This window comes from Podarcis vaucheri, assembly GCF_965113315.1.
Source record: "Podarcis vaucheri genome assembly, chromosome: 9".
Classification (NCBI taxonomy): domain Eukaryota; kingdom Metazoa; phylum Chordata; class Lepidosauria; order Squamata; family Lacertidae; genus Podarcis; species Podarcis vaucheri.
The window spans coordinates 46,243,688-46,264,919 of NC_138767.1; the positions used below are offsets into that span (position 1 = coordinate 46,243,688).

At 40.2% G+C, this 21,232-nt stretch overlaps 1 protein-coding gene across 3 annotated transcripts in view; it reads right to left on the bottom strand.

Annotated features, from left to right (window-relative positions):
- Nucleotides 1-21,232, bottom strand: part of LOC309540380 (putative ATP-dependent RNA helicase DDX60) — a 46,623-nt gene that overhangs the window by 18,611 nt on the left and 6,780 nt on the right. For all 3 annotated transcript variants that reach the window (XM_082237166.1, XM_082237165.1, XM_082237164.1), the window contains exons 6-26: nucleotides 18,720-18,836; nucleotides 17,699-17,830; nucleotides 16,565-16,750; nucleotides 15,303-15,444; nucleotides 13,361-13,516; nucleotides 12,701-12,809; nucleotides 12,308-12,423; nucleotides 11,154-11,317; nucleotides 10,616-10,868; nucleotides 9,412-9,584; nucleotides 8,943-9,107; nucleotides 7,942-8,091; nucleotides 6,536-6,655; nucleotides 5,211-5,306; nucleotides 4,497-4,612; nucleotides 2,844-2,986; nucleotides 2,550-2,659; nucleotides 2,346-2,450; nucleotides 2,081-2,203; nucleotides 1,594-1,721; nucleotides 94-246 (exon numbers count right to left, since the gene is read on the bottom strand). In XM_082237166.1, the coding sequence (XP_082093292.1) occupies nucleotides 94-246; nucleotides 1,594-1,721; nucleotides 2,081-2,203; nucleotides 2,346-2,450; nucleotides 2,550-2,659; nucleotides 2,844-2,986; nucleotides 4,497-4,612; nucleotides 5,211-5,306; nucleotides 6,536-6,655; nucleotides 7,942-8,091; nucleotides 8,943-9,107; nucleotides 9,412-9,584; nucleotides 10,616-10,868; nucleotides 11,154-11,317; nucleotides 12,308-12,423; nucleotides 12,701-12,809; nucleotides 13,361-13,516; nucleotides 15,303-15,444; nucleotides 16,565-16,750; nucleotides 17,699-17,830; nucleotides 18,720-18,836 (2,957 nt within the window). The remainder of the gene's footprint in view (nucleotides 1-93; nucleotides 247-1,593; nucleotides 1,722-2,080; nucleotides 2,204-2,345; nucleotides 2,451-2,549; nucleotides 2,660-2,843; nucleotides 2,987-4,496; nucleotides 4,613-5,210; nucleotides 5,307-6,535; nucleotides 6,656-7,941; nucleotides 8,092-8,942; nucleotides 9,108-9,411; nucleotides 9,585-10,615; nucleotides 10,869-11,153; nucleotides 11,318-12,307; nucleotides 12,424-12,700; nucleotides 12,810-13,360; nucleotides 13,517-15,302; nucleotides 15,445-16,564; nucleotides 16,751-17,698; nucleotides 17,831-18,719; nucleotides 18,837-21,232) is intronic.

Sequence of the window (21,232 nt, forward strand, 5' to 3'; positions counted from 1 at the left end):
GAGAATACTTATTTGATGTGATGTATCCAAATACAGCTTTTTATACGATAACAGTAAATTCTGGAGAAAGAAAAAAAGATTTATAGCACTTACTCATTTTGCGCCATTAAATATTTTTCTCTCTTTTTACATTTTTTTGTTAGCCATTCTTCTTTTCCAGAAGCTCGGATGGGCTTTTTACTTTGCTTCTCTTTTAAGAATTTGCAGACATTGTGAGCCAGACGTTCCACTTCTTTAATATTGAATCTTTAAAAAGAGGTGTGCCAACTATGGTTATTTGCTGCTAATTAGATCCCTTACCATAAGATTATATACACGACTATGCCGAAATAGATCCCACTGAGTTGAATGGGGCATTTACCCACATAAGTGGGGATAGGATTGGAGTCTTATATTGTATCTTCTCCCGAAAAGTCTCAATAGGCTAGAATATGTTTAGGTAAGCTTTAGTACCTTGTAGCTTCCATAGGTCTACTGTGAATAAGTAATGCCTATGAACTTGCATGCAAATGAATACCTATTAATAATTAGGGCTGTTACTAGATTTAAAAATAAAATCTCACCGTTATCATTTAGTGAATTAACTTTCATGTGCATAAAATCCAGGTGGAGAATGCTGCTTGGGAACTTGCTTCTGAATTACTCTAATGGGCTGCAGTGGGCTCTTTGACTTGCATACCCTTTCCACACTGGAATTGCTGTTGCTTCCTGGGATGAGGCAGGGAGGCCGCGAGGTCAGAGCTGTGTTGGTGCGCAAGCTGGCACAGCACCCCTGCAGGTTCCCCCACCTATCCCTGACCTCACTGCCACCCTTATCATTCCAGCTCTGACGATACTGCCAACAAGATACCACCTACAGTGCTGGCTGCCCCGGGGAAGGGGTAGAAACTGCGAAGGTAACCAAGCCATTAGCACAACATGCTTACCAGGTTTTGGGGGGAAGAGGCACTCTTCTTTGGTTTCTGTCTTTATCCCACCCAACAGGGGCCTACAAGCATTCTATTTGACCCTCTACTATTTGTATGGACGCGCTGCTCATCCCCAACTCTGGCACTGCTTGTGGTGTATACATCTTATTCGTGTGTAGCCTCTGTGTGGAAGGCCCAGTCGATGAATGTGTGGCATGTGTTATCCCACTCCACACTCAGTGCAAGACTATTTACATATATGCATCATCTAGGCAAGGCCAATGTTGAGCTGGTTAGTGGGCCCAGAGAACCAAAAGTGATAAACGCATTCAGGAGGATTTCCATTCACTGTAGATACGCTCTTTCCTATGCTAACGAATTCAAAATGCAATGATTGGCAAAGGCAGACAAGGAAAGTGATTATAAATAATCCTCTCTAAAAAAAAAAAAATCAGTTACAGAACTGCTTCTGCTGAAACAGCATTTTAAAGAGACTTTATAATAGTCTGTATCTTAGAGGGAAGAACTTTCATTATGAAGATTAAAATAATTGCTGCCTAACCAATAGTCGTTTTTGTTTATTGTTGTTCCCTGCCCCAATTCCAAATTCGAATTATCCACTTCATTGCTTATGTGTCAGTTACCTATACAAGACAGACATATATACCTCCATTGTCTTACTTACAGGAAAAATAGTGCAGGCAATTTATCCATCTGTTTTAGCTTGTCAACAAAATGAGGGAAGTGATTTCTCATCGCAGATTCAGAAGAAAAAGTAGATTGAGGTTTGAGCAGCTGCAGCACTCTGTTTGCCTAGGGATTAAAAAGGGTAACAGCAATGAAAAAAATTCCTTTCCATTTCTGGATGAATTTTTTTGGGTAAGCAGCAATGAATAATGGCACAGGAAAGTACAGAACAAGGTTAATAGTGTTTCAATCTGAGTTCATTATTCAAAAACAATATTTGGTGCAGAGAATAATAGATCTTTGCTTAGCTGCTTTCTAAAGTGCAAAACTAAAACTGGGGTGGCGGTCTCCACTATTCCTCCTCTGCCTAGTCCAACTTCCTGACACAGCCAAGTAAGAGACTGAAAATATTAGAGAATACCTAAGGCCTTTAGAAAATAAAAAGAAGGATGATACACAGGTAGAGAGATGGAAATAATAAATACCTCCTTACTGCAACCATGTTTAATCCACATTTCTAGTTCTTCTTTCAGCTGTTTCTCATAAGTTCTTGCATCAGCCTTTATGATGACCATTTTGTCCTTAAAAAACTGCTCAGGATCCAGTTCCTTGACATCAAAGATCAAGGGGGAAATAGTGACCACAACTGTGTTCTCAAATAAGTAAAATAGTATCTTCTTTTTTTATATAGGTAACAATTGCTCTGTATATTTGAAAATAAACATATATATGTAAATAGCATGTACTTACATTCGCCCTTGGCCAGTCTGTCCTTGCCTTTACCATAATGTCATACAATATGACAGCTTCTCGGGGAGAAAGAGAAAGGTCCAAGGGAAAGCCGTACTTCTCAATCTGCAATGCCAAATAAATAAGCAAGCACTGAGTAGCATGTTACAAATTTCAGTGGTTATGCTGTTTCTCCACAATATCCCAATGTGATCTTAAACTTACATGATCCACAGTTAGTGCAGCATAGGGGTGATAGTGATGGATATTGAAGTCATCGTTGTCCAGGGAACATACATACTTTTCTAAATCATTGTATCTCTCTTCATATACGACTGAAAGCAGAATAATCTGAAATAAGCGATCTGGTAATATTTAGGTTATAAAGCCCAACACAAGCCGCTTTAAACTTCAGGGTCAATCTGATGTGGATTTTTGAAACTCACTGAAGATTTAAGAAGACAAACAGAAAAAAGTAATCTCTCTGCTATTGTAAAAGTTTTGATTTTGGGGACATACCTAACTTAACTTTGTATGATGTTTTCTGTGTTCTGACACTCTGCTTCACTTTAGCTCCTTTCTTAACAGAAGTGGAATGGCTAGAATTCCGCGCTATTACAGCTTCAGTATGTTGCCAGTATCTTTTTACTGACTGTAGCCATCTGTTAGGAAGGAGGAGAAGAATTACATTCCCAGTATAAACACAGCTCTTTGGGCTCTATCCAGTGGCGTAGCGTGGGTTGTCAGCACCCGGGGCAAGGCAAGTAATTTGCGCCCCCTAACCCGTGGATTTGCGCCCCCTTACCCGTGGATTTGCGCCCCCTACCCTAACCCCCAGATGTTGCGCCCGGTGCGGCCGGCCCCCCCTGCACCCCCCACGCTACGCCACTGGCTCTATCTATCTCAGTAGCAGCCCACGCAGAGCCACAGAGCTGCCTTCCTGACAACAGATGAAGATGATGATTAGGTTGACATGCCAAAATGGCTTCTAAGCAGTTTACAGGTATAAAATCAATCAAATCCATGCACAATTAAAATACACAATAAAATAATTCCACCATGCATCAAAAACATCCATAGTTAAAATATGCAATTAAACAAACCAATTTAAAAGCATAGCAATTAAAAGTTTTTTTTAAAAAAAAAGTTTCAGTAATTAGATCAGAAAGTTCTAAGTTCAAGGAAATGATTTCCTAAACAGATGTGTTATCAAGAGCAAGCGGAGTGCCTGTACTCATGGAGCATCTTGTATTTCAGCAGGGAGGGCATTACACAACACCGTTGTTGCTAATGAAAAAGTCAGCCATGTTAGTGGATTAGGTGTCCTTTGATGTTCCTCTCCACGATTCCTACATGTGTGTAACTAGCCCATGAGAGTTGATGTAGCATTGCACTTAAGATAGTGAGATGCGTTCATGAAAGAGCTCAATTCAGATCTCACCTTGGCTGCAAGCTTGCAAGCTGTTCCTTGAAAAACACATTTTTTCAGGTTTGGTTTACTATCTGAATAGCACTGTACTACCTCACAGAATGATGGGACGCGTGTGGTGCTGTGGGTTAAACCACAGAGCCTAGGATCAGAAGGTTGGCAGTTCGAATCCCTGCGACAGGGTGAGCTCCCGTTGCTCAGTCCCTGCTCCTGTCAACCTAGCAGTTCGAAAGCACGTCAAAGTGCAAGTAGATAAATAGGTACCGCTCTGGCGGGAAGGTAAACGGCGTTTCCATGCACTACTCTGGTTCACCAGAAGCGGCTTAGTCATGCTGGCCACATGACCCGGAAGCTGTACACCGGCTCCCTCAGCCAATAAAGCGAGATGAGCGCCGCAACCCCAGAGTCGGTCACGACTGGACCTAATGGTCAGGGGTCCCTTTACATTTACTTACCTCATAGAACTGCTATAAGGTTTACGAAGTAAGGTTTAAGAAGGTTTAAGAAGTGGTTAGAACACTTGAAAACATTCTCTATAAATGCTAAACATTATTACTTGTGCTTATTTATTGATTTGTCAAAAAAGAAGCAATCCAGAGGTTCCACATTATCCTTGACGTATGGGGACCTGCAAGCTTTCACACGATGATCTGCACAGTAAGCTGCAGTTTTGGACACAGCCCTAATCTAGTTGATACAACACTTTCAAAGTATGTTTCATTCAGAATTTTCACCCATCTTACTCAGCAAGATGTTTGGGGTTGCTTATGGTTGCAGAGAGAGCCAAAAATGGACATCGGATCATAACCAGAAGATGCTCCCAAACTTCTGCTCCAATTTCACCTCCAAGACAATGGACCTGAAGAAGAAGGGGGGAAAGGCCTAATGTATTAATGTTATGTAATGTGGACATGTTTTTATTCTTTTTAGTACAGAATAGTTGTATGGCATTCTTCCAAAATATCACATTCAGGTTTAGGGTGACTGTACATCAAGTTTATCCATCACCACACCTATGTAGCCAACACCTGTAACAGTGAATGGCAACTGCCAAATTATACAAAATAATATAAAGGAATACGCTCATCAGTTCATACAATACAGGCTAACTCTGTTCCTGATGGCAATTTAGTCCTTTCTGAGCCACATCAGAGTGCAGCCCATTTCCTTTCACCCACAGAGCCGTAGTCCTATCTGCACAGTAGTACCTCTTCAATTGTAAATCTTCAAAGCTGCATCTTGTGCTCTTGGTAGAGGTCAGTGATCCCACTGATTTAACTGCATTGGCCTGATCTTGTCAGCACCCCCACTCTGGTCAGCAGCAGTGTTACTGGTGTCTAACTCCTCTCTGCCACACAAGCCATGGGTTCTGGTCATGCTAGAGCATAGCATGACAGGCCTTTCTGTAAAAGGCTATAGATACTTCATTAATTCTGCCAAAATGAATGCATACCTACCTCATCAAATATAACATATCGTATCTTCTTGGCCCATTCTTGACGATGAGGTGACAGAAGAAGGATTTCTAAACACTGAGGGACTGTTACCAGTATCTGAAACAAAACATTGATGGACTTTTAGAAACATCCCTGCTAATAACAGGTTTAAAGCAACATGAACACTTTTGGAAAAGCAAATACCAGTGATATTGATATGACTAGATTTTTTTGATGAAAAGAACAGTGTAGAAGCATAGTTATTTCTAGAAAAAAATGTTCTGCCAACCTAAATCCTCCGACAGAAGCACATTGCCACAGGGCTTCCAACATTACCTAAGGTCAACAGCCCTATTATCTGGTCAACAATATTGTGCCAATCCTTTATGTAATCCTCAATGAATATAGTGGGACTGGGTGATGAGTAAATGTGGACAAATGTTGTCGGACTACAATGTCCATCATCCCTGTCCATTGGCCATGCTGTCTGATGGAAACAATGACTTACCATGTATAATTATTTGTCTGTGTAATGAAAATTATTTTTCATAATTCAGCATTGGATGGCTGAGAGATACTGGTCATGGCAACTGCCTGAGTGCTGAAAGGAAGACCTGCTCCCTGCTGCAAGGCCCATTTCCACCTGGCCTAGGGGGAGGGACCTACACTCACCCTGAACAGCTGAAAGAGGCTCCTTGGATATTGGTGGAACAACTCTTGGGGCAACTGGCTAAAATGCTTTAAAATGTTTTAAACAGTTCTAATTTTGCTTCCCCCATTTTTGTTGGGTTGGTGTTGGTTAAATGTTTAGTTGGGGTTGTTGCTGTTGGTGGTGGCTTTTATTGATTTATTGGTTGGTTGGTTGATTGGTTTGTTGCTTGTATAGGATATCTTGTTTTTTAATGTTTGAGGTTTTGTTGTGTTTCATATGTTGTAAGCCGCCCAGAGTGGCTGGGAAAACCCAGCCAGATGGGCGGGATATAAATTAATAATAATAGTAATAATATATGATATTAATCATTGTGAGGGTATTGTAGAATAACTGCTTTTAAATGCTTATTTTAAATGGCAGTATTTTAACTTTTAACCCAATGGTCCTTTAGAAGAGTAGGATATAAATTTAATAAATAAAGACATTTGTAATAAGGAAAACCTTGCCTTTGCGAATACTGATAGAGCATTGCCTTTTTATCCAGTTATAGTTTCCTTCCCATCTACTTTCCTTTTTATTTCTTTCCCCATTCACCTGTTTTACAAACACTTCCCAGGAGCTTTAACCTAACTAAAAGCATTAGCTGAATAAGTGCCTTGGCTAGCAATATCAGTAATAGCCACATATGACTTACCTGGCTATTCAAGGCATCATGACGATATTCTCGAGTGAAAACACCACATAAGGCAATACCAGATGGAAGTGCTTTATCAAATCGATTAAAAATGGTTGCAGACACTTGATTAACGAGAGCCTAAAAGCAGCACATTGGGAAGGCAAGGTAAGATGCGGTTTATCAAAGGGAGACTTCATAACACACTTCTCTTTGAGAACATTCAAAGCATCAGGGCTAGTCTGCTCATTTCTTTGGTAAATGAATAGACCAATCCCATTTTGAGTACAGGCGTACCTTGGATCCTGAACACCCTGGAGCTCGGACGTTTTGGCTCCCAAAAGCCGCAAACCTGGAAGTGATTGTTCCAGTTTGCAAACGCTCTTTTGGAACCCGAATGTCCGACTGGGCATCAGTGGCTTCTGATTGGCTGCAGGAGCTTCCTGCAGCCAACCAGAAGCCACGACTGGGTTTTCGAATGTTTTGGAAGTCGAACGAACTTCTGGAACAGATTTTGTTCGACTGCCAAGGTACGACCTGTATCCTCATAAACAGAAGCAGGTTATAAATTATTAGAGATAAATAAACAATGCACATTGTTGCTGTTAATTAAAATAGTACCCTGCTCTTCCTCCCAAAGGAGCCTAGGGCAGCAAGCAACTGTTATATACAGAAAAAAATACAGCCAAATCTTTAAACTATTAACTGCAATTTAACTTAAAAGATGAGCAAAATCCTTTACTTGCTACACTGTCACCAGCTGAGTAGCATTAGGAAGAAGTGGGGGGAGGCTCCTGTCAAAAATACACAGGGATAAATTCCTCTATGCATTGTGAAAGGGCTCCAGAGCCCAAGTTGCTCCACTGGTAGAACTGTACCCACATAAAGGCAGAGAATTTTGGGTAAAAGATGGACACCATGGGGAAGAGAACAGCCTCCCTGATTCTTAATCACCCTCATTGTTTAGACACAGCTACAAACATGTTGGAAACCTACACAGGATCGTGACCTGGCATGGGTAATCTGCGTCCCATTTATTCAAAAATTAAGATGACTTCTCCCAATTCCTGCCACATTTTTATGCACCCCTTGGGATGGATTGGATGCAACCATGGTGCATTTCTCTTCTCTTTGAAATGTGACTATAGGTTAAGCCTGTAACACTTAGTTGCATGGATCAGCTTGTATGTATGGGCATGTATGCTAGGGCTTTTAAAGCTACAGCTTCCTGTTCTTTGTAGGGGTGCCGGGGTTCTATATAACAAACATGAAGGAAAGTGAGGAAGCAGAATTTTCAGCCTGCATTTGGTGTTTTTGATCCTTATATTTGATCCCTCTATGGCCAGAACCCAAACAATGACACGTTTTATTACAGATTGTGTGTATGACACATACTTTTTGTGAAGAAGTTCAAAGCTATTCCCTACCTTTGTAGGAGCAACATACACAACCACACTTTCATCACAGTCTCTCAAGATCTTCTCCATGCAATAGTAAGAGGCATATGTTTTTCCTGATGATGTCGGAGCAACAATTACTGCAGATTCATTATTATCAACAATGTCAAGAAGTTCTCTCTATAAATAAACAGTGGCGTAAATGCTTGTCAATAATTATCTTGTTCATATAATTGACTTCCATGAATATTTAGCAGCTTCACTTTAATATATAAACGTGTCTGGATAAAAACATAAACATATGCCAAAGCTGCACAGATAAATGTCCATAATACAAAATATCTGTTGCTGTGCCTGCACAATATCACACTAGAGACAAAGGCATAGGTGAGGGATGGGAAATTTGTGGCCCTCAATTTGTTCTTGAACTACACTGCCCATACTCGCTGGAATTGATGGTAGTTGTAGTACAACAACCTCCAGAAGACGACATGTACAGATGTCTCAGCCCCATATACCTGAAGGAGCATCTCCACTCCCAAAGTTCATCCTGGACCCTGAGATCCAGCTCTGAGGGCCTTCTGGCGGTTCCTTCAATGTGAGGTTACAGGGAACCAGGCAGAGGGCCTTCTCAGTAGTGGCACCCGTCCTGTGGAACACCCTCCCATCAATGTCCAGTAAATAAACAATGGTTTGACTTTTAGAAAATATATGAAATAGCTAAGTTTTAAAAAAATGTTTGATGTTTTATTGTGTTTTTAATATTTTGTTGGGAGCTGCCCAGAATGGCTGGAGAAACCCAGTCAGATAGGTGGCATATAAATAACAAAATGGCGATGTTGTTGTTGATGTTTTCTTACACCAGCAAACTTTATGGTATGTTTTCCCCAGTAGGTCAAATAACAACTTGGGGGAGGATGGATGGATGAACATATTCCTCTGCCACACCAGCTGCCAAAAAGGCAACACCTTACGTATACCTTCTCTACAAAAATAGGAAAATTAACTTCACAGCATATTGTTAATAATACCTGCCATGAATCTGGGATGAAGTGTTGCACTCTGGGATCAGGATCTTTTCTTTCTTCTCGCATAAGATAGTGGCCCATGTACTGTAGCTGAAACCGAGAGGACCCCATGCCAACAGCATATTTTGCATGCTTTTGCTTAAGTTCCTTTCTCTCTTGTTCAGATACCTACAAGCATTTAGATATTTCAGTTTGGCAGCATGTTTTAAAATGACTGGGCTTTTCCCCCAAGAGCAAATAGTATGAATCAAGTAGAAATAGTGTATCTAATTAAATATATCTTAGCATAAAGTGAGCTAACGCACAGTTCACTTCTGATAAGGTCACTATAACAGCAGTGGCTCAAACAAGTATTTATACAGTTCCAGAAAAAGCTGCAGCCTATACTTTACAAATAGGGCAACTTGCTCAAGAAAATCTAAGTGAAGTACCTTTGCGTTTGCGTGCAAGTGTTCCATAATTACACAGTTACCTTGATATATTTTAAAGAAGTTGCCAAGTTGTCAAATCCAAAGTACCAGAGGCATTTTGCAATCTGGTGGAAATCTGTCTCCTTCAATAAATCCTTATGGTCATAATTTTCAATCAGTGAGTGGATTCTTCTCATCACTTCAGCTGCTATATTAAATTTTTTCTCTGTTTCACCTTGAGAAGTAAAAAAGCAAACTCACTAAAATTCATCAGACATGGTGATGAAATCCATTCATTAGTTATAATTTGTAAGGCAATTCATCTGAGTAATCAGGTGATAAATGGCACGTTTCCCCCTTTTCTCAAAAGTAATCATTTTGGAAGAACCCCATGTTCATGGAACCCATGTCATGTGGGAAACCTATCAGATGGAGAAGGAACCTGGAAACCAGAGGTTTGATCTTGTCTGTAGTTCTCCAGTAGTGAGAGGAGCCATGTGTTACTGTTTTTCTTCACACGCTAGCCTGAAACCTAGCACAAAAGCAAGTTCCCTTGTAAGCTCTATTCTAAATTAAGTGCTGCAGTCAGGCCTCCTTTCAAATCTGCCCCACCTCATCCATATTATTATTATTATTATTAAAATTTGTATACCGCCCTTTATCCATAGATCTCTATGTTTAATACCTATTTGGGCCTGCAGCCAATTTAGGGTAGACCTTGTAGAAATCACTGGCCTGTATCCGCATTTGCCTGATCTCATGAGCACCAAGATGTGTAGAGGACAGAGGTACAGATGCAACCCTACCTCAGTCTCTCAGAGTGTGCTTTCTCTTCCCTGACTAAATATTTTATGGGGAAAGTCTGCACAGGGATTTCTGCACCTGCTCATCTGACCTGGAGTAGAACTCTCAGCAACTGTGCAGAGTTCTCCTTGCAGTCCTATGAAAATCTTCTCTGAGCAATATGGGGAAGGTAAAATATTTTTTTAAAAAAAAAAATCAACGTTTAATGGGAAATTGATTCCTTGGGTTTGGAAGTAGTGATTGATGGTTATACACAGAGCAACCAAAATGAACTTTCTGTGCACAAAGGGAAGGGAAATCCACCTAATATGGGAAATCTGAGCTTTCAGATATCTCATGATCTAAGGCCTCAGAATTATATGAACACAAAGAGAGAAGTTCTCATTCTCTCTCACACACATATATATCTATATGTCTGACCAGTGTTGCCAAAAGCAATAGCCACTTCATGCACCCTCATACCTGCTGCTTTGCAATGTTCTGTCCACAAACCAAAGCAAACATTCAGTGCTGCCATTTCAGCACTACATTTCACAGATGCACTTTGACATTTTCCCAGAAAGACTTCTAGATTCTTAATTCCAGAGGCCATATTTTCTTTAATGTTGTTTTCAATAGTCACTGAAAGGGCACTCCAACGACGCTCTTCTTTTCTCTCTTCTTCAGCTCTTTTCCTTTTCTGGTTCTCCTCAATAATAATTTCTGCTTTTGTCTTCTGTGGATGAAAGGAGTTAACAGCAAATCAATAACTCTCATTACATTTCAGCTCTTGGTAGGATCCCAGTTCCATAATGTGTTTATGCATGCATGTAATTCTCCCCCCACCCCCCACCCCCAAGAAATGCAACAGAGTGGGGGGAAGTAGGCTGTATGCAGAGACCCTCCAAACCCTTGGATCCAGCAGATGTTAAAATATAAGCCAGGCTAGCTTCCTGTTGAGGTGATTATGTGGGTGATGAGGCATAAAGAAAAACAAAGGAAAGAGAGCTCTGGCTCTTACTTGGACTTTCTTGCTTTTTGTAGCATAAGGAGAAGCCTTCTTTGGAGTATCTGGCTGAGGAGCAATTTTCTTCGAAATTGTGCCTTCGAGGGATTCCCCATAAAATCGTTGAAAGGTTTGCAGTTTTTGATTCTGTCGTAAGGCCCATGGGTCTTTCTTTTCTCCTTCAAGACACACAAATGCATCACAGTGCCCTTTAACATCACCATCTTCCCTAAATGGCACTTCAGTGATCAGAAACCAGACTTCAAGGAGATGCCCACCTCCTTTGTGACTCTAAGCCACTGTCTCCTTAATCCAATTACTCTTTAATTCATTGTCTATGCTTTCCTGTCTAGCTGCTTTTCCTAATAGATGGGTCAGGGCAGCTACACACATTTTCCCAATTCTACTCCCTGAAGGCAAGAAAGGAGTAGCACCCACTACTGCAATGCCATTTTCAGTTTGGCAGAGCAAAGCAGGAATGTCTCTGCTCACAACTAGAACTAGATTCTGCATGGTTAGAGTCAATTCTACTGGGCACTGAAATACATGGGATGTAGCATCATCTGGAAGACATTACCAGTGAGGAACCCATGTTTAGTTACCAGAAATTTGTTGGCTGGAAAAAAAAGTGATAAATAGGCCAGACTGCAGAATCCAAAGCAACAACATAGCCACAGTGATTTCATAGGATCGTGTTGGTTGGGCACACGGAAGGTTCTCTCCTTCAGAAACATGGAATTTTAACTTTGGAACTATATACTTAACTCTATAAGGCAAAACTTTAACATTAAAGAGTAGAAACCCAGATGATTTTTCCTATGCACGTTCATGTCTGTTTTCTTAAGAGTAGCCATTTCTTGGACAACTTAAGTGTGAGTACAGTGGAACCTCAGATGTCAAACTTAATGCATTCTGGAAGCCCGTCCAACTTCCGAAACATTCAAAAACCGAGGCTCAATGGGGCAGTCAGTAAGCCCCATTGAGAAAAAGAGAGAAACATGCCTCAGAAGTGTTCAGCTTCCGAGGCACGTTCAAAAATGGAGGCATTTACTTCCGGTTTGTCAGAGTTCAGGAGCCGAAACGTTCAGCTTCCGAGACGTTCGGCTTCCGAAGTTCCACTGTACTGTAGTTGTCCAGGGACTCGGTTGTAGCAGTTTTCTTGTATTTACCCCAAATTCCTTCACTTGTCCTGTCATAATCATCACTGAGTGGCTTTCCAGAATGCCAGTGCAGGAGTTCATCAAATTCTTTTTGTTTTTTAAGCGAGGTAACAACAGGATCATCACTAAGAAATAAAAATATTGCATATGTGGCATTATTCAGTAATGATTAAATAATAAAAAAACATTCATTGTGTAGATATTCTCTCTATCAAAGCCAGATCCCTATGTATTTCAGGGATAGGGAGACTTCGGCATGGAAAACAGAATGTGGCCCTCCAGAACTTCCTATTTGGCCCTTTGGTCCTCCCTTTTACCAGGCCAAATTCCTTGGTATATGAGCATTGTTAAATAAATATATGTCCATTCTTGAATATCCAAGAAACTAAAAGAGATACATACGTTTTTAAAAATGGCAGTTCAGTTAAAATATTCCCAGCAAATTCATCCACTATGGTATTCATCACTGGTATAAGTCCAGGTTTAGGAAACATCCTCTTCGATTCCTTGTCTTTACCAAAAATAAAATCATTGTTGTTGAGAAGATTACTACAGCAAGAAGTGAAAAGTATGAGTTCAAGTAATACTGTGTGTATATGTGTGTGTATGTACATAATTGTGTGTGTATGGAAAAGTGCTGGAAACATTTTCCTGTAATATAAACATGCACTGCTATAGGAAGGTAAAAAAAAGTACAAAATTGCAGGAAATACAATCATAAATGCAAACTGTGACTGGTCCCTAGTATGTGGGTAAAAAAGAAAACGAATACACCACTCACTGCATTATTATGGGAAATCATATTTATCAATGTTTACAATAATTATTACATGCCAAAATTACAATAATGACTGCATTGTTATATGAAGCTTTACTTATCATAATATTATCAACATCCCACAGTATGTAATATATAGAATTAGAATTATATTATGTGGTAATCCTAAGAGTTGGAAGAGCCCAAACCCTGCTGATTTAGGAAACCTGAGGTTACAGCATCCTTTGATAGGTGGCCATTCAGAGTCTGCTTTAAAAACTAAACGAATCCCAGAAGGTTGTTACCTTTTCCAGATAAACATTTTTCCTCAATAAATGTTGTAGAAGTTCTTCGTAGAGGAAAAGGTGCTCCAAAATCACATGTTCCAGAGAGTTCTGTGATATGTTTCCACAAAAGTTCATAGTCCCTATTCATTTTTGCTCCTGTATCCAAATCAAACCCTAATTTAAAAAATGAGAAGAAAATTAGCAGTTCAAAGCAATGTGTGTTTGGAAATATAACTTTTATTTCAAAATTACGTGATCCTCTTTTCTTCCACACACTACCTTTAAGATATTTTTTTTAAGACTCAAAAGCTTTCTTTGTCCCAATCCCCACCCACTATTTGTGTCTTGCCCAACATGGAGAAGAATTTTGAAAATTTGTGTCTCATCTTCTGATTGCTTTCTCAGACAGGCTCTATGGCTTGGGCTACTGATAGCCAATGGCAGAAATCCCTGTCTAGTATATACTCCACAGTCCCTAAGATGCCACACACCCACCAAAGCAGGAGGACAGAGCAACAACACATCAGCAACTTATTATTTAAATTTTTATTGCATTTATATCCTGATTTCTTCCTAAGATCTTAAGGCAGTTTGCATGACATCTCCATTTTTATTCTCATATCATCCCAATAAAGTTGGTTACGTTGAAAAATTGTGAATGACCCAAGGTCATCCACAAAGAAACAAGAGGAAGTCATTTGCTGGTCCAACTCAGGAGAAAAATGCACTTGATTGGCCCCGGTTGGGGCATAGGCGTGCACAGCATATTTCATTAGGGTGTGCACCCAGGGATTTCATTTTATTTCAAGGAAAGAAAAAGGAAGAGGAATGACAATACCAACAAACAAGGACAAGGAAGAGGAAACGAGGCAAAAACAACCACAAGAGTGGTGAAGACACCAAAAAGGGAGATTTTTTCTTGCAGAGGAAAACACTCATGCCAAGCTGACTAAAGGTAAGGCAGATCAACGGAGCCAAGGGCAGGATGGCTCATCTTCTCCATACTTGCGTGCCACATGGCATCCCCTCTCCCCAACAGGTCTCTCTCCAAAAAAAGTGACAACCAGAGTTCAGAGGGAGGCAGGGCCATGAGACAGAAACAGACACAGGCAGAAGAAAAAGGCTGGAATAGAGGTGCAACTTCTGCTGCTACTGGAGTCAATCACCCACCACTGCTTCTAGAGACAAATGCAGGCCAAAGCTGCAGATTCATTCCAGCCTTTTTACTCTCCCTGCATCTCTTTCTGTCTACAGTGGTACCTCGGGTTAAATACGCTTCAGGTTAGAGACTCCTCTAACCCAGAAATAGTGCTTCAGGTTAAGAACTTTGCTTCAGGACGAGAACAGAAATCGTGCTCCGGCGGCGCGGCAGCAGCAGGAGGCCCCATTAGCTAAAGTGGTGCTTCAGGTTAAGAACAGTTTCAGGTTAAGAACGGACCTCCGGAATGAATTAAGTAGGTACCACTGTACTTCGCTTGATCCCTGATTTTTAAAAACATTCTGATGTGCCTGGGCACACCCCCTGCACATGCCTACAGTTAAGGGTTTAGACGTAACACTAAACTGTGGTTAATAAAAAATAGAAATGAAAGCTTCTGATCTCCTCCTTGTGGTTGCACCAGAGCATGACCCCAAGGCTTGTTGCCCTGTATTCCCATCACTTTTCATGCTATCTAAACTGGTCCAAAATGAACATTCTGTGATTTAATGTTCCCAAAAGAAGAGATCCTATCAAAGTAAATATTCATTCTCTTCAACTGCCTACACAACTGTCAATCTCCCATGACACTGTACTCATTGGGAAACACAAAAGATGAAAACCCTGCCTCCTGGACAAAAGAAGAGATGTGTGAGATAAGGCTTCACCTATCTCAATGACAGTCTGCAACTCCATGAAGGCCTTGCTTTCATCATGAAAACTCTGGGCCTAAAAATATTATAACTGGTGTGAATGGAGTACCTGGCCCTTTTTCCAGTCCATAATAAAATGCAATGTTCTTCAACAGGAGATCATCACTTAAATCAGGCAGTGTAGAAAAATCCACGTTCTTCAAGGCCTGAGTTGCAAGGCATTGAAGAACATGAAATTCACAAAGTTTATACTGAAAGGAAAAAGAAAAAATCTCAGTAAACTGCACAGCATAGGGTTCGTTTATTATTTATTCAAATGGCGTCAATGCACAATATGGAAAGAAAACATTTTCAATTAATCAGTATTTAACTCTCCAGCCTAACTGTACACTATGAGGGGTAAAACTATTGCGTTAGAGGAGTTCTTTTTCTGAAACACCTAAATTTATTTTTCATGGCTACAGGTGTCTAAATATTATAAAACTGGTCAAAGGCCCCATTCTCCCTTTCCAAGAAAGCTTGTCCACAGACAGAAGGACCAATGGTAATTCAAGTCTTGGTAGCTGGAAACAAGGAGTCATGATAGGCAAAACACCATGCTAAGATAAACTGTGCATCTACATTTATGCATCTCTCCACAATTACTTGCTCTACAAACTAAAACAAGTGGGAGCTTTCCTCACACCTACTGCAAATAGCAGAGGGCCCAATGTGAATCAAAACCACAGCAGTTTCTCATATATCTGCTAACTGCATGGTTGGCATCTATTCCAGTACCCCAGCTGTTATGGCACATGAATACCCAGGATTATTCCCAAACTTAAATGTCTCAATTCATAAACATAAAGCACTTGCAAATAGCATTCAAAGTGTGATACAAAATGCCCAGAAAAATGAGCAGTGAGTTCATAATTTGGTCCTGAGCTGCATCATTTGAAAATGTCTTTTAAAAACACACATGATCATCAACAGCCATAAAGGATTAGGGCATTGCATAGCCAGCCAGATCTTGGCTAGATGACAATGATCTAGCAGTAAAAGAGGCCTTCTACATGAAGGTGGGGAGGGAGAGGCATGAACAAAGTTGCCAGGTTTCCTCTCCCACGCCATTCAGCCTAAGGGCAGTCTGAGGCCTTCATTTGCCCTCATAGATGCTGCCATATACCCAAATTTGATTGGCTACATTTTCTCTCTTTGCCCTTCCAACCATTTGACATACACACCGAAAAACTGGCTACAGAAAAGCACTTTCTTAAGAATGTTCCACAAATGCAGCACCTGGCTTTAGTTCTTCCCTGGTTCATAAAATAATAAAAGGTGTCCAACACTTTACTGTAATAATATACTGGAAGTAGTCATTGCAGTGCCTACCTGTTGCATAAATCTCAAAGTTTCCTCATTCCAGCAGGCATTGATGAATCTCACCCGAGATCGTTGAGAAAGGGGCAAATGATGTAGGAATACCACACTGAGGCAATACATCCGTAGAAGGTCTCCAACATCTTCCAGGGTTAACACTGTTTTCTCATCCAAACTCATCATCTTCTTCTTCTCATTCTTTTTGAGAAGCAAAAACAAACAGGTTTTTTTTAAAAAAAGAAATACACCCTACAAATCGAATTCCTCTGGTTTCCCATTTTTCAACATTCAGTTTGTAAATATAAACTTGTCAAATTACATCGGTAAGGGGGCCCTCAACAATCACCCAATTAAAAAATAATAATTTAAGTCTGTTTGGGGTGCTTGTACTTGGCAGTAAAAAATCAAGCCAGAGCCTTAAAACCCTGTCAAGTGGGCAACTTTATTTATAGTATTGTTAATCCAGACTTTACTGTGTTTTAATTGTTATGCTGCTGATATTCTGCATAAGAATTATTGTCACAATAATTCTATCATGTATCTTAAATCAAATTACATGATGATACCCATAAACAATCAGGGTAGTGATGTAATATTTCAAATGTCGTGGGGGTCATCAAAAGCCACTGAAAAAACTCTTGGTGGTGACAGCAGCTCCACGCAGGTTCAGCAACCGCTGGATGTGGATAAACCCAATTGCACAGAGTATTCTCATGCTAGCACCATGTACTCCTTGTAATGGTTGGTATTGGCATTGGAGCTCAAAGGCTGAATGTGGAAAAGTCATAATTAAGGTACTGCCAAAAGTAGGAAAGAGGACCAAAACAACAACAACAACTCAAGTGCATACAGGAATATTAATTGCAAAAATGTACTACTGTTCAAATGAAAGTAATTTATTTTAATAATTTCTGGAATCATAGCCAATGTTAGCCTGTTGCAGCAAAAACAATAGAAACATCACCAATTTAATGATGGCATAATTTAATGATGGCATAAAGCTTTTGTGAACATAGTCCATTAAATACATGCCAGATTGGGATTATTTTTCGTAGATCTAATGAAGTGGACTGTGGACTATGAATACGCCATATTGAATGTACTAGTCTCTGTTGTAATGTATTTGAGTACACAGCAAATTCTCACCCATTTTGCAGAGCTAGTTGGTCTTTCTAGTACTTGCATGTGTGTTTCCAGGACTAGTGAACAGGTGATGATGCAGACAACATACCGAAGATCTTTTATTTCCTTCTGGAATTGGGCAAATTTTCTATAAGCCTGACATTTCAGAACATATAATGAAAGATGGAAGTGTTAGTATTTTTGTCTTTAAAATCTAACTCAGAAAAGGATTCTTTTTTTTTTAGAGAAATACACTTATAAGCTTGAATGAATGTGTGAATAAACTGTTATGATTCAATATTATCTCTCCTGCTTAAATGAAATCCTACAACAGTATATTGAACTACAAACAGTTCTGCTTAGTGATGATCCATACATACAGATGAACCTTTGGGTTCATTCATTTCCATATCCCTTTTGATGAACATAGTACAGTATATTTAAGAAAGCTTACAGGATACAGGTTTTGGTTTTACCCTTGACTATGTCTGTTTCTCCACATCCTTTCTGAAGTTTCAAGTCTAGTTAGTCCTGCATGTGTTACAAAGATGTACATCTGTAGCACTATTTGAGTAATTCCAGCTGCGTGAAGGGATACAGCCTCCTCCTAAACTTACCCCGACACATATTTTACATGTCTAGGCTCCACACAAAGGGGTCTAATTTGCATGGGGAGGTGCTCTTGCACAGGGAGTAGAAGAGGGTTCCTGCTCCAGACCGTCTTCACACTTAATACATGAAAGTTGGCAGGGATACAGCTGAAAGCACGGTCTCGCTCTCCCATCTGCTCCCATGCACTTGGAATCACATGTGGGAGAACGTTTGAACATGGTTTGCATTTGAAACATTTTCTGCTACTTATTTTGAGCAGGGAGAAGAACACAGAAAAGGGTCGTTCTCCTTTCCTTCTTTTGTTACAATTTTCTTGGTGGACTTGACTGTTTTAAATATCGTATTTCCAAAAAATTTCAGCAAATTAGAAATACAATGATGACGATGATAACAATGGGAGAACCAATTCGTAAGCAATGAAAAAACCTATTACCTTTCCTGCCAAAGCATCCAGACTTGGACATCCACAAAGAAAAACGCATACTTTTGTACCAGATTGCTTCCAGTACTTAACCAGTGATTGACAGTAATGTTTAAGGTTCTTTTCATGCTTAAAAGAAGAAAAAATCATGAGCATAAATTGTGTTGCATAATCCAGCCCACATTAGCACTCCTAAATCACACTGATTTCCCACCAGGATAAAGTCTTTTGTTAATTATTATTTTTCCAATTTTTTTTATTAATTTTCCACATTTATAACAACAATAACATATAAAAGACACAAAACACATTACAATACTAAAAATAAAAAGAAAGAAAAATAAAAACACATTACTTTTAAAATCCAAATTAATTGTTATCTGACTTCCTCAAATCCCCCCTTTTAATTATTATGTTAATTATTGCCCTTAATCACTTGATACTTGTGTGTAGAGCATTCCCAGGATTAATTTAGAGAAGGGAGTCACACATTTAGACCCTGCAGCTACCAGAAGAGAAAGCCCAAGGCACAAGATATGTAGCAATGCTGTGTGATCAGGGCACCAGCGTAACTGAGTGGATCAACCGCTTGGAACCCCTACGCCTAAGTAGGACCCCACACTTTGCACTTTCAATTCAGACAACTAGAGGCAATGTGTAGTTGTTTAAGAAAGAAGATGCAACGTGACCCTGCCCCAAAGTGATCATAGCAATGCCTTACATGTGAGGAACACGTGAAGAGGGTTGTTATAATCAATGCATCATGATCACATGAGTAAAGGGCTGCCTGTGACTTTGCACCCGCCCACTCCGCTCCACCCATGACCTGTGTGCCAGGCAAAGGTCTGAAGAGAAAGACAGCTGTATTCTCGTAGGCTCCTTCAATATGACTGAGGGCACAGCAAAGGTCTCCTGAATGCCTGAAGGTGCCTACATGGGTATACATTGATTTCATAAGGTTCAACTGACTGCCCTATATAAATCAGGAAATATACTTTAAAAGCTGTTAATCTTTGTATAATAGTTCTAAGCAAAAAGGTCCCAACCATTTTTCTTAAGATGATGCATACACAGGCGGTGACCATTTTGCACCGCACACTTCACCCTGTTCTGCCCTCCAAAAGAACCCACGTGTCGGCAAACACACATCAATTGGACATGCCCAAAATGGTTGCCGCTGGTATTCCTTTGTGGGCATGAGAGAATGCCTGTTTAAGGACAGGGCTTGCTATATTCAGTTTTTATATATAATTGCACATTTTAAGAAAAACGGGTTGGGGTCCTTTTGCTTAGTACTATTGTTTTACTCATATGCTAATTTAATCAATTACTCAATAAATTAAATAAGATTATTATATCAGATGACAACCCTAATTAATAATCATGACAAACAAGATAAAATTGTGGAAATCTGTTTTATGCTAATTATACTATCTTAGTAAATTATCCTCGTTGTATGTATTCTTGACTATTTTACTGGATAATTATTTTCTGAGTCTGCCCACTCAAATTGCATGGCACACATTCATTCATTCATTCATTCAGACAAGACTTTTAGAAAATGCAATCTGTACTTCATCATAAGTGGGGAACAGCTGGTTCCCTTGGCAAATCCAATGTTCCCTTTGGAGAAGAGTCATGGCTCAATGGCAGAGAATCTGGCTTACATGCAAAAGATCCCAGGTGTAATCCTGGGCATCTCCAGGTAGTGCTGGAAGAGACCACGATCTGAAAACCTGAGGAGTCACCGTCTCTCAGCAGAGACAACACTGAACTAAATGGGCCATTGGTCTGACTTAGTATAGGACAGTTTCCTATGTTCCACATTTACCATGGTGTTCTGAAGATAGGAATGGAGAGAGCATTTGGTCCCTGCCATTGTCTGATGGTTTTGACCAAACTGCGGGAGGCAGTGGAAGACAGAAGTGCCTGGCGTGCTCTGGTCCATGGGGTCACGAAGAGTCGGACACGACTAAACAACAACAACATTGTCTGATGGTGCATCCAACTTGCTGAAGCTAAGCTGGTTTGGAGAGCAGCTGGGAACCTCATGTTTACTGCCTTGAGCTCCACGACAAAAGAAAGAGGATATACAGTGGTACCTCTAGTTACGAACTTAATTCGTTCTGGAGGTCCATTCTTAATCTGAAACTGTTCTTAACTAGTGGCGTGCTTTCACTAATGGGGCCTCTTGCTGCCACTGCACCGCCGGCACATAATTTTTGTTCTCATCCTGGGGCAAAGTTCTCAACTCGAGGTAACTCTTCCAGGTTAGCAGAGTTTGTAAGCCAAGGATCCCCCCCCCCTTGGCTTTCCCTTAAATTATGAATAAGAGCAAAGTCAAGGGAAACATCACCTAATGTTAAAGTTGCAAATACTACCGTTTTGATTCTTACCCCTAAAAATGATAGTTGTGTGTGATCACACAGGAAATGCCTCAGGGTTGTAGCTGATGAAGCCAAGGCTTGCTATGTCATGCAAGCGGCAGTGCTAGACCTACCATTAGATAGAGTGAAGCTGCCACC